Consider the following 13,876-nt stretch of genomic DNA (forward strand, 5'->3'; position numbering starts at 1 on the left):
TGTTCCTTTTCTCGAAAAGAGTAGAGGTGTAACCCCGGCGTCCTGGCCAAATTTCCCATTGGCCCTCACCACTCATGGCCTCCTAATAATCCCCATCTATGAACTGCCTACATTACTCTGCTCTCCTCCCCACTGATAGCTGATGTGTGATGGCGTTCTGGCGCACTATGGCTGCCGTCGCATCACCCAGGTGGGGCTGCACACCGGTGGTGGAGGGGAGTCTCCATTACCTGTAAAGCGCTTTGAGTGGAGTGTCCAGAAAAGCGCTATATAAGTGTAAGCAATTATTATTATTAAGTATTTGGATTTTTGGGTCCAGTATTCAGCAAACAAAGAACATTTAAGCCACAGGGATATGATAGATGACAGACACTAACCATCTCTCTCTGTAGCTCTCGGATGTGGTTCTCATACAGAAGCCTCTGGGCTGACAATTCCTGCTGGGCCAGCTCTCTGGCTGTCTGCAGCTCCTGCATCATGTCCAGCTGCGCCTGCTGCCTTGCTTCTTCAATTTCAGCTTCAATCCTTCAGGTGAAAGAAGCAGAGTTTGCGTGAGCAGAAGGGTTGCTCCGTTCCAATTTGAGGGTTCGAAAATCAGGGTCGGATCATTTAACTCTCAAATGCTCATCAGGTCTGGAAAGGAACATACTTTCCAAGGCTCAAGTCAAACTGGGTCGCGCTTTTTCTCACACCAAAAAAAATGGATGGAGAATGAAACAAATTAAAGTAAGAATTTGAAACAGACAGAAAATGTATCAGGGCACTCACATCAGGCCTTATGTTTTCAAACAAACTTCTGCAAAAGGCTGATATTTGTGGAAAATCAGTTGTCATAACAGTTAAGCCACTGCCCAGTATTTAAGAACCGGTGGAAACATCCATGCTTAAGCTTGCTGTTCACAAGGTTGGATGATTGTATTCAGTTTCTTCCTTAAACCTTCTCTAAAGGTATAAAAATAACTGTCATAGTGCTCAGCACTTTATCATCTTCTATGCGAGAAAGTTTTGAGATGTGACAATATGAAATCTTCAGTCTTTCATTTTTGGTAGGCTAAAAATTGTCGTTCAAGAGCTTTAATTGTTTTTATAAGTGGTAGAGTGGATAAAATATTCCTTATTTCAGACAAGTCCAATACCTCAGATGAGACTTCACTGCTGTTGCCGTGAATACTGAATACAGTTCAAGATGTAGAATTTTAAACCTATGCAAGTTAAATAGTTATTCCACCAGATCTCTGCTTTTCACCAGCCCTTCCCTGTACACAAAGGCTGGTACAGAATATCATTTTAGAACAAAGTTGTATTCTTTGTACTGCGTGCTTGCTCTCAAAGTGTACCATATTGTAATACTTTAGTGTATCTGTCCACTATTGGTCATTACACCACTTTGTTTGGTATAACTGTATAACTTCTTGAACTGGACCCTTTTTTGTTTGACTACTCTACTTAGTATTGTATTATTTAACAATTACATCCATTATACACAAAACTAAACTAGCTCCAGATTAACTACGTCCTGTATTGCTTTGAAGAAATCCGCCAAATAAAATATTAAAATTCAAGTGGCAAAGACTTGCTGAAATTCTTTTGCACCTACAAATTAGGTAAAGCTTTAGGTTATTTCAGCAAACGCCTGTAAAAGGACAAAAATACAATGTTTAAGTGTGATTTACTACCATTTACACAAAACAAATATAACAAATATTAATTTCATGGTGCATTTTTGAATTCGTGATTAGTATTTTCAAAACAAAATGCCACTATTTAAAAAAAAATGCATCTTCAAATAGCTTAAAGAAAGGAGTAAATGACCTTTGTTTCTGGGCATTAAGTAGCTCATTCTTAGCAAATTCAAAATCCTTGAGCCCCTCTTGACAATCCCCTGGGTCTGCAGGCACACGGTATCCACTCTGAGCCTCCATGGGCTGGCTGAAGCGAAAATAGTGATCTCCACCAAGGACCACACGGTCCCCCTAAAAAAAAAAACACACCAGGGAAATTTACCTTTTCATTGTCATTTCTCAATATTACAAGTTTCAGTATTTCCCACGCTAAACAAATGTTAATTCTAGTTTAATTCTCACCTCTTCCACTGTCATTTGTTCATTTGATACTTAACCATTTGCTTTAATAATCTCACAAAATAGGGTAGCAGTATTCTGTATATAGCTTATGTCACATTCAGGTCAAAACTGACTAGACCTTTTTGTTACATACTGTAGGTATCTGCTATATATATGCATGGTGTGGAAACCATGCTCTCATGCCACAAAGTGCTGGTTTGAATCGTTAGTGACAACTGTTTACTGAAAACAGTTTTTTTTTTTATGGCATTCACACCTGGACACATACTGGTCTAACTCACACTGCGTATATATTTGTACATTCATGATACAGTTGTACTGATGGTTCAGTCAGACAGAATTGCTCACAACTGTTCAAAACGAGCCACTGGCACCTTGTCTGAAGAGAACAATGGTTTTATATGAAACTGCCCTGCTGTGCTTTTAAAAGTAGAGATAAATCAACAACATAACAGCAGCACAGTGAATCCAAAAGGCTCCAGACTGCATCCAGAAATGCACAAATAAAATTCAGCATGACCAGGTGTACAATATTATACCCATGTTACAAGAAAAAGTGCATTATAAATATCAGGTAAGAGAATGACACGTCAAGGCAAAGGAATTACAGTAGGTGATTACATCAGTACTAGATCAGAAACTTCATGGTTTAAGCAATCCAAGGAAGGGACAGTGAAAAGCAAAATAATTTCCGTAAATAATAACATTTATAATAATGTGCTGAGCTTTGGTCACAATCCTGCAATGTTCCGCTTTTTTGAATTAGCTAACACAAGATGCGAGCTCGTCTTAGACAAGAAAATCCAAATAAAGTGGAAATAACTGTGGGTTTGAAGCAAACTACAAAACAAGGGTGTGGGAACTGATTTCCTTTATTCAGGAAAAAGTAGTCTAAGTTGGAAACAGTATCCAGCAACAAAACAAGCAAGCCAACTAGAACGGATTCTTCAGCAAAGTTTTGAAATATTTGCTTTATAAGAAAAACCACCAGAAATATTTTTAAAACGGAGAACTGCGGATTTCAAACCGCAGTTCGCAAAGTATAATGATTTCTCAGAAATAATACAAGCAAAAGGCTTAAAGAGCTGAACAAATTCCTTGCAAGGTTCAGAAACCGCTTCATAAAAAAATGAAAGGGTTAATGGGAAAAAAAAAGTTGAGTCAAAAGCTTGATATAATTAGATTAGATATAAATCTAATGAATTAAAACATCATTAGGAGAGACAGTACTGAAATGCGAAAAGGAAAATATCACCTTCATATTCTTTAATCCTCTCCTAATATACATGATATGACCCTTCCTTCAGTGAAGCTTCATGGGTCACTAATCCAATTAAAAAGGCTTAATAGAGAAAATAGTTTTTCACCATCAAGAACAGTGCTGGACGTACATGGTGCAGCGTGACCACCTTGGTCCGGAGGGCTCCATTAATGTAAGTCTTTGCCTCCGCAGCTGGGGTCAAAGTGACGATGCCCTGCTTATTTGTAAGAACGCTGCAAGTAAAAAATAGATATCAAGTAAACACGAAGAATCAAAAATATTGATCTTTATTTCATTCAGCACTCGTAAGTTAATTTTGAATGCCATGCTTTGGAAGGATAATAACAAGTTACATATTATATAATATTGCAGCAGCTACTTTGTTAACAAGCTGAAACTTATATGGAATATAAGTAACCAAGTTCCTTTATTTCAAGGCCAGATACTGAACATCTACTGTAGCTGCAATTTTCACATGGAACCTTGTAGGCAGACAACTCTCAGATTTATTCAGTTAAAATCTCCATTTCGGATTAATATTTCTGGCTCTCGGCTAATTTGAAGAAAATTGCACAAGCAAGCAAAACTCTTCTGAAGACCTGCTTCCATTTTCCGTTTCCAGCAAACACTGTCTCTGGTGAGAGCTGAGGCAAGCAAACACAGAAGCATAGAGCTTGGGGTGGTATTGATAGGTCTCTCCCTGAACTGGACACAGGGTCATTGCAAAACAGACAATGGAAAAAAGCCAATGAAGTGAGTCAATCGGGGACGAAACCAGAGCACCCAGTAAAAACAAAAACCCAAACAGAGGGCTGAGGGAACAGTTTCCACAGACTGGCTGCCAAGAACGGGATCAAACTCAATATGCTGTAGCAGAAAGAATACTTCCATTCTGCATCCACCCATCAACAGAACTCTTAGTGCAATGTTTTCAAAATATATGGACTAGCCTAGAACAAATTCTTTAACATCCATTACATCTATTAACTGCTATTGAAGTAGTCAGCCTACAAAATGAACTCTTTTCATATCCCTGTATGCTTCTCCAATGCTCTTTGTCTGAGCATCTATCCTTTATCTACCTTGACAGTATTCCATGTTCGAACGGCACATTTTTCTGTGTCACCTTTCTACTATTTTATTGTACCACAATGGAAGGAACTGTCTCAAAATGCCCAGGCCTTTATACTGATTTAAAAAGCTATAAAGACATTTCTTTTTACTTCTCTGGTATGTAGATGGCACCACCCATTGCTCTGAGAACAAAAAAAGGATGGCGTTCTGCATTCTCTTTACTCTTGATGGGTTTATCGTACATTATATGGCAATCACTAGTCATGCCATTAGTAAATTTGTAGCACAGTCCAAACTGTTAAGTTTGACAGTGATCATAGCAAGACATTCAATATCCCTTCCCTGTCTCAGCTGGCGAAGTGAAAATGGACAGAACTTGCCAGTGATGCTCTGCAATGAGCGCTCCTGTCAGCTGGATGTCATATGTGGAACCATTGGTGGGCCTTCCTACTTCCGTCTGACCTTCTTTAATTACGTACAGGAGCATCTCGGAGAGCTGGGGATCCTCATTCAGGTTCACAAGATAGGGTAGCCTGTGGTCCGCCTTAAAAGATACTCCTGACTTCTACAATACCAGAAAGATACAGGAAAAGACCAAAAAGGTAAGAACAGAATAACAGCGATTAGAATGTTTTTAAACTGCCCACATCAATTCTACTGCCCAGTGCACAAGTCCTTTGAAGGAATTAAAATGTTAAGAGGAAAAACAGCAACCAGGCTATTGTAGATGATGACTTTACAGCGCAATATTCATAATATTCAACAGAATTGCAACATTTACCTCCAAGGAAAAGCAGTGATCATCAAGTACAGGACTTACTGCATGTACCATTCCCTGCTCAAAACAGGCTTTCCAGATTAAATGAATGAAAGGTCTACATACTCTACTAATTAAATGTGCAAATAATGTACTGGCACATTAAAAAGCAAGGAACATTAACTCAGTATACAAACTGGATTTATCAAGTTTTCTACACGTTCTTTGGCACAAAAATCATGTGTTGTAGCCCAGGAAAAGGTTATTGACTAGAAGATGAACCACTATAACAATGAGTAGTGATTATTTAAACTAAAACTACTGTGCATTTCTGTCTACTATTTTTTTAAAATTCAAACACACATATTCATTAATAACCAACCTTAAGCTCTTGGGCTTCTTTGATTTTGCTCTGCTCAGCCAGAGCTATCTTCTCTTTCCATTCCCTAAAAAATTACATTTAGTTGCAATTACTGAAAAAAGATACTATAAAAGTCTACTCAACAGAGTCTGAAATCTCCTCACATTAAGCCAATTAACTATTCAAATATATACATTTGTCATTGTTTAGTATTACTGGTATAGAATTATACTTCCAGGTAAAATCATTTTACTAAGCACTTATGTCACTCGTCACGATAATTTCATTTAATGTCTCCAGACTACAGAATAACCTAAAGAGGATATTTGCAAGGAAAAATGAGAAGATATTCCTGTTTCTTTAGTCTACAGTACATGTTTTTTAATGTTTAATAAATATTATTTTTATGTCCTCAACAAGCATCAATACAATTGCAAAAAAAACATATGAAAGAGCCGTGCCACTGTATGTTTAACCTGGAAAAGGTTAAAGTCCTTATTTAAAAAGGTATTTACTCCTGAGCCTTTTTAAACTCTCTCTCCTGCTCCAAGAGCTTTTCTTTAAGTGCCAGGATCTCCTGAAGGCTAGCTTCATAGTTCAGTACATCCAGTCCTTGTCTACACTGGCCAGCAGCTCGCAGCTTCTCAATTTCTGCTTTAAGCTCTGAAAAAAAACAACATCCCAAATTACAAATAGCTTTTAAGCTGGTTACTTTAATATTTTCTCATCACCAGATGTGTTTAACCTTAGGTTACAAAACACCCCCCCGAATGAAGAAATAACATTAACATCTTAGTTCTAACCAGAACTCATTTCTGTCGGGCTTCCTGACTGCATCTGTGTATTTTTTTAATAAAGCCGTAAAAGCACATGAGTGTGTTCTACCACTACTGCAAATGTACGCAGGAGTGCAAGTATAGTTGACGGCCTAGGATGTGGCCTTTACAATTGAATTGCACCCAAATAAAAAATAAAAAAAATACATGAGACCACTTAAAAATAGACCAGAAGTGTGAACGCTACCAATGTATTTCTGTTAATCCCCACCGTTTTGATCTTATTCCCTGTTGAATCTGCTATTCTACATCTGGAGGGCTCTCCGCGCCCCTCACCCCTGATGATTCTGGCACCGGTGTCCTCATTGACCCTTGCCACGTTGATGATCTTGCGCGCCTGCGTGGCGTAGCGCAGAGTGCTCAGGGTCTCCTCCACGCTGAGCGCGGCTGGGCTCAGTGCTGCGATCATCGCCGTCTTGGAGTTCCCTCCAAGGCTCTCCTTCAACAGCCTGTGGCAGAAGACGATTTCCTCAACCCTGCCGTAACTGGAAACGCACGTCCTGAAGGGACACAAGTCTAAGATTCTCCTACGTGTACAATCTTTAAATTTGGGATGAAGGTAGAGGAAACAATTTGACTTTCAAAAATGAAAGTACTTACTGACCCTGTTTGCTTCTGTATACTGATATAAGAGGAAAGGTTTCATCACTGAATGTGGATTCATTCAAATATTTACTGTACTTGCCGGTTAAAAGGCCAATTTCAATGGAAGAACTCAACGCTTGTGTAAGACGACTCTAGAAGTAGTGTGCTTACAACACAGTGAAAAGAAACTGTGACACTTTAACCATTAAAGTCTGGACAGTGGAAACCATTCAGCATAGATGTGGTCCATCTTTTACTTCACACCATGCAAGATGACAGCAAAATACCTACCAGGTTAACACTGAGTCTCTGTATGGAATAAATTGCTTCTTCTTGGACAGCGGGGCTTCAGAAAGAGCACTGATTACCTTCCCCAAGGTCATCAAGGATGTGTTAATACTTGCTCCTTCCTGGATGAGATGAATGTGTTGGTGACACGGCTCCATTGCTTACTAAACTTACTAGACCAAATTGTGATCTCTCCATAATTCGAAACGCCCAAAGCAGATCACATTTGTTTCTCACGCCGGATTCAGTGGGAGACCGACTGATTGAGAGAGATCCCACTTCTCTTGAAACACCAGGAGGAGAGAGTCCTGACCTTGAGTCTTGTGCCACTGGTGTGCGCAGATGTGGATCGCTCACTTCCTGCCAGATCCACCAGATTAACGCGACTCCTCGTGGTGTGATCATGGGTATCGCCCTCCACATCCTCTCTCTAAGAGGAAAAAATCCAGGTTTTCAGGTTTTACAACACAAGTGTATACAGTATACACACACCGTTGAGCAGGACAGCCATACAGGTGGTATTTATCTCCTGTGTTAGCCATGTTCTTCCTACTTTGCTCCATTCAGACCCGTTTTGACACAGGACAAAAACTCTTAAAACCAAAAATCACTTCAAAGGTCAGAACCTCATGCACAGATATCATTAACACCATTCGGAATTTCTACACAGAAGTAAAAACCTGTCTTGATTAGCTTGGGTCGTAAGTTAGAAATACAGATAACCAAACTACAGTATATTGAATTTCAGACGTAACCCATCTTAAGCAAGTTGAAAAGCTAATCAGCCACAAGGCTGACTTCTGTGAAGTCTGATCTCCCGATACTCATTCAGGGCTGGTGCAACAGAGCTCTACCTTAGTCTGCGTCACTAGCATGGTGAAGACGGAGTGGGACCTGGAGCTCTTGTCATTCATACCGGTGGCTGCTGTTGCCCGCCGTTTGTTTCCCAACTCCAGCCAGACCTAAAACCAGACACGTGCAAATACAGACAGTCAAGATCAGGTGGGCACAGACTTGAGTCAATCCCAGATTCTAAAAATGATAAAGAAACAAGAAAAATGTCAATAGAGAAAACCACCAAATAAACCGTCAGTCCAGGTTCAATCACTGGTCCCCAACGAAAGATCTAACAGCAAAATCTCGATATTAAACTGCTCTTTTATAAATTGCACATGTTATACACCTACAATTGAGCAGTGGTTCACATATAACAGAGGGTTAATAATAGATGCAGTCCAGTTGCAATCTGAAATTTGACAAAAGAGAAAAAAGAAGTTCAATTAAAGTGCATGCCAACACTGAAGTTTGAAGTGTCCAGTTTTAATGCCAGAACAACACAAAGAGGATATTCACAAGGGAAAACACTCCTATTTCTTAAGTGGAAAAACCTTCACAAACAGTGAAGTCTCATTTCTGTACACCGAGATCTTGAGTAGTGAAATACCGTACTGTAAATACACAACACCTTTCTGCAGTCTGCAGAGCTTACAGTAAACTTCATTTGTCAGCCTTTTCACTGTATTTTTTACCTGCCTACATACCCAAACTATCGAAACGTACAGCTGAGATAATAACCAAATAAAAGAATTGGAAAATTGAGACATCAGCTAGTAAAAAAAGCATTTCATATTCCCATTTTCAGAATAAAAACCCTGCCGTTATTCAATATGGCGACCAAAATGTATACAAACTCTCCACCACATATCCTCAAACATAGTGCAGTCCCACAAGTAACTAAGCAAATATCAATAATTTGCTTTCCACAGAAGACCGTTCACTGCATTTTTTTGTGTGAAGTTCAGCACCGCCATTAAATTTCAGCTCCACTCCATGGACCTAGATTCACTCCAAAACTAATGAAGCTTGAGAAGGACGTTTGGCTTAGAAAGCAGGTTCTGCAAAACAAAAAAAAACAGATTGAAAGAGGGTCTGACATACCTGCACATCTGCGAAGGAGCTTACCACATACCTGTGAGAACAGCCAAAAAAGCAGAGTTACCTCAAGGTACAGAAAATAAAAACTAAAAGACATCTGCTACAATGTTGTTAATCAAGGAGGAGATCTATTTATTGTGCCCTCCAGCAAAGAGATTGCTGGCTCTGCTCCCAGAGTACCTGAACACCAACTGCAGCACTTTCTGAGTGTCAATCAAATCTTTGCATCAGAAATTGTGCTCAGGGGATCCTGAGCTATGAGTTTATCAGGCACAGAGAGACATAAAAAAGGGACCGCATCTGTTGTGCGTTCTGTTAAATTAAATTAAAATGAATGTTTACAATTAGCATTAAAACATTTACTTATGACTGAGATGTAAATGTGTGCGTCTCTGTGAGTGAAGGGGGTGGTGGGGATTCCTCTCTCCTAGAGGCCTGCAGGATTATAATTAAATTTCTTATGTTATGCTGCAAGTCAAGATGATGGGGGTCTGTGCTTATCTTAATTTGAGTAGAGCACCGCTTTCATCTACAAAATACAAAGAAACAGACAATTTTCCACATTGACCACCAACCAACAAAAAAACCCTCACGTAGATCATGACAAACAAGAGCTTTCAGCAACACCATTAACACTTTTACATTTGCCAAATATTCAGATCAAATGAATACGGATGGAATCACCAACAGACATTTCTCACTATTTATGACTGATGAAGGATATTGCTTGCCCCGTCTAGTTCCTCCTTCCATTCATCCAAAGATCTTAGTCAAGGAATACTATCAAACTATTAGACCCAATGTTGTTATAAAATTGTTAAGCTCTTTATACAGTATATCTTTATTTGTGGTCATATCCTGTTAAGGCAAATCTTTTTCCGATTCCCCTCCCTAACCCATCCTTATTACAACATGAGCTGAAGGTCCGCATAGCTGGTCACTGGTCACAGGGTTCAAACCTGTGTTTAAAATTTGTGTGAAAAGTCACCACTGAAAACTCTCCCCTCTTGAATATTTAAGTCACTATTGCTCGGCTTCTAAGCAATCAAATTACTACTGTTACATCTCTTCTGATTGCGGTAATAGCCTTGTTCAATGACATCCCACCCTTCAGGCAAGCACAGAAATTAAAACGATTTAAAGGGAAACCGCAAAGCTGGTTTTATATTTTGGGGTTAGAAAGAATCGGCAGTGATGAGTGCATTTCAACACATAATAAAAGTAAAGTGTACATAGTAACATGTAAAAACCTCAATTGACATCACAAAATAAACAACATTTCCAGGTATGCACAACACCATATTCTGCGATTCAGAACGAGGCAATATGAGATATTAGATCAGTCATAACAGTGACTAGTGAGCAGGAAGGGCCCCATCTCTTCACAATTCTCGTGAGCTCTCTCCCATCATGTGACCAGTGGATTGGGAAAGGGATAGATTGGGTTTGCAGTTCCCCTTTAACATTTAATATATATTGTATAATTCTCAGCTGAGTGTGCAAATAGGATTGAGAACTGTCATTTTGTCAAAATTGCCAAAAGTAAAAGACTAACGCAGGAAGATTAGATATAACCCATATGTGGTATATATGATATATATTTGGGGATGCGATGTTGTAATCATGTAGGATGTATTTGAAATGACATTCATTTCAGTGGTTAATTAAGTACATTACTCAATACCTTCCATACACTACTTAAAACTTCTTAATACTGAAATATTCATTCATTCAATCATTTTAAGTACTAGGGTAACTGTGTGGTAGCAACACCCTTTGAATAACTTAAATAATCATTCAGTTTCGAGAAGATGAGATTATTTAATGCCAGTTACGTTTATGAATGTGCTTTACATACAGCGGAAGGTGAATATACTGTACAAGCAAATTTCCGACAATAGAATTTATCAACAGTTCTTTATATACCCAAATTTCTCACATGAACAACAATACTGTACAAAGGAATAAAACCACAACAGATATGTTATCATGGGTAAAATTTGCTAATACTCACGAAGACAGACCAGCAACATATGGGCCCAATTCTGGATGCTCTCTCACACGAAGCTGTGGAAAAACATATTACCTTCAGAATTGAAGTATAGATATATATTTTTCATCGTTACATTTTAAAGTGGTGCCTTTCCGAGGGGCTAAAACATAATTTCCTTTTTTGTAAGTGTTAAATTCTCAATCTGTCTTCTATGAAGCCATGAAATGTTGAAAGTCCACCAACATTCCAAACCCCCCAATACTGAAGCCCTTTAATGGCAAAAATGTAAAAATTGTTTTTCTAAAAAAATATAATTATATCAAATATATACCAGAATATATTAGAAGCGTGAAATATCTTTTTCAATAGCTGCAGTACATAACAAATGGTGGAATTATGAAAACACATTGGCCATACTTTTAGCTTTGGCTGACTACCGACAGATTTCGGATGATGTTGGCAATCCTGCATTAATCTCAAGAACTAAAAGATGACATTATGAACAGCAAAACAGGGAAAACCAGCATCGAGACACGATTTTTGTGACTTTAACAGCACTTACCGAGATCTTCTTTTTGTTCTGCTCTTTGTCTGACGAGAGAAGATCATGGATTTTTTCGTTGTAAACTTCAAAGTAGCTCATTTCAATATGACAGGCAACCTGCTCAAAAAAAGTTTTTTTTTTAATATAAGCACCCTCAATACACGTTTATATCATGTGACACTATTCCACTATCGGTCCACCATTATTATCTGTAAGCCAGTAAATGTAAAGTGTTCTTGCAGCAAACCTGGAATTCTTGGTTTTTAGCATTTTTCCCCCACCTGTTCTACTCACTCATAAACATCAATTTCTAAACCCTTAAACCTGCTTTAATTTGAAAATATGGTGAAAATGCCATCTGTGTGTTAGCTCTCAAGGACCTCAGCTGGCCATTACTGACTTACCGTAACTGAATCAACTGTTACACTAAAGTGATCAGAGCACACATTTCAGATCTTGAGAAATTGTTTTAAGAGTGAATTGCATATTGTACTGTACCTGGTTTAAGACATTAGTGCCTCTTGGTTCAAGTCAAAAGAAGTGTTCATAGCAAACTTGGTTAAATGTATTAGTTCATGCTGGTAACAAGTAAGGGAACTCCATCCAAGACATTCAGTCAATGATTTTAGACAAACAGTTGAATTCAAATATTCATTTTGAATTGTAATTACAGTAAGTGGTGCACTTAGCTTAAAAACTCAATGTAATTATGCACATCTGCACCCAGTAATTATGGTCATAAAACTACACTTGTTAGTCTATTGAATCTATTTCCTAGCTGTTATGTCAGGATATTTAGAAAACTCATTCTTGCCTCACGAAGATGGACTTGGGAAGCTTTGAGAAATAACTCTTCACAAAATCGGGGAATTATTCCGATTTCATCGCCATATCCCATCATTCTGTGGTAAAAAAAAGTTGCAGTTCAGATGGAAAGAAACAGGAATGTAGCAAAATACATATTACAATACATTAATTTATTAAGTTGGTGATATTTTTTGTTTAATCTCTTTCAAATAACTTTTTTAAATGATGAGGGTAGTGAGGCACCAGTATTAAAACATTACCAATTATTCCAAAAATATTCACTAGTATCATCTTAATGCCGATAATTTCTAAGGAATTCAAAGTTCTCTTTCTTCTTGACCTTACCAAATGCTAAAGACACAGTACACCCATCCTAAGTTTCCCCAAAAGAAATAAAGATAAGACAATAGTTATTTCTATACTGAAAGCACATTCCAGCCTCTGATGTGCACTTCCCTGAACGCCAGACATACAAATTCCTTCAGAGCCTGACTTCCGGTACCAATATTCTGAATACTCCACATAACAGTTCATTTCAATTAAAAAATATGAGGACACAATTGGCAAATAAGGTCTGTAAATCAAATATCTTCATGCTGATAACTCAAAAAAGAAGACATTTGAGTTATTTCTTGGTTTGTTAGAAAGAAAATAATATAAAAAATTTGTGTTACAGCATATTATTGTTATACAGATCCTGATCTGCTTAAAAGTGCTGAGTAGCTTTTATGTCAGTAAAATGTGCTTGTGTTGGAGCACTAAATCCTCACATTGATTCATTTAAATTCCGTTTAATGGTCATGAGAAATTACTGTACGATTTTTTGTAACGGGGCGAAAGTGCTGTGTTGCTTACGTGTAGGACTTTCCTGATCCAGTTTGTCCGTAAGCGAAAAGGCAGGTGTTATACCCCTGGAATAACTTATCAAGGAGGGGTTGGGCCAATTTCCTGTAAACCACCTCCTGACCAGCGTAACTGTCTCCCTGGCCATCAGAAGACCAGAAAGCAAAATCAAAACAGAAAGAGAATTTCTGCTGGTTATGGGGATGATGAACTACCGCCTCCTGGCCAGAAACTGACACCACAGATCTGGGATTCATCTGCCGCTCCCTGAAAAAGAATCAAATGAAGAAAAAATGATTTTTTTTTTAAAGAATCCCAGCTTTTAAAAAGGGTAGGATAATGTGATATTGAAAAAAACAACCCCACAAGGCAAAAACAGTCTCATCACAGACTTGTAATACTGCAACAGCAGAACTAAACTGCCAGGCACCACCTCTTCCAGATCTCAGCTGTGACCAGAAAAGCCTAATTTTCAGCGTAAAACAAGAAGACACACAAACTACGGCAG

General features: G+C 38.3%; 1 protein-coding gene across 5 annotated transcripts in view; it reads right to left on the bottom strand.

Moving 5' to 3' along the window:
• The window catches only part of LOC102690236 (kinesin-like protein KIF14), a 38,308-nt gene that overhangs the window by 21,167 nt on the left and 3,265 nt on the right, over positions 1-13,876 (bottom strand). For 4 of the 5 annotated variants that reach the window (XM_069183160.1, XM_069183161.1, XM_069183159.1 and 1 more), the window contains exons 3-17: positions 13,381-13,635; positions 12,533-12,620; positions 11,737-11,835; positions 11,196-11,248; positions 9,185-9,215; positions 8,101-8,208; positions 7,560-7,676; positions 7,250-7,368; positions 6,650-6,822; positions 6,053-6,200; positions 5,559-5,622; positions 4,800-4,984; positions 3,452-3,578; positions 1,813-1,973; positions 378-525 (exon numbers count right to left, since the gene is read on the bottom strand). In XM_069183160.1, the coding sequence (XP_069039261.1) occupies positions 378-525; positions 1,813-1,973; positions 3,452-3,578; positions 4,800-4,984; positions 5,559-5,622; positions 6,053-6,200; positions 6,650-6,822; positions 7,250-7,368; positions 7,560-7,676; positions 8,101-8,208; positions 9,185-9,215; positions 11,196-11,248; positions 11,737-11,835; positions 12,533-12,620; positions 13,381-13,635 (1,876 nt within the window). The remainder of the gene's footprint in view (positions 1-377; positions 526-1,812; positions 1,974-3,451; positions 3,579-4,799; positions 4,985-5,558; positions 5,623-6,052; positions 6,201-6,649; positions 6,823-7,249; positions 7,369-7,559; positions 7,677-8,100; positions 8,209-9,184; positions 9,216-11,195; positions 11,249-11,736; positions 11,836-12,532; positions 12,621-13,380; positions 13,636-13,876) is intronic. The other variant, XM_069183162.1, reaches the window with a different exon arrangement.

The sequence above is a fragment of the Lepisosteus oculatus genome, chromosome 24 (genome assembly GCF_040954835.1).
Source record: "Lepisosteus oculatus isolate fLepOcu1 chromosome 24, fLepOcu1.hap2, whole genome shotgun sequence".
NCBI lineage: Eukaryota > Metazoa > Chordata > Actinopteri > Semionotiformes > Lepisosteidae > Lepisosteus > Lepisosteus oculatus.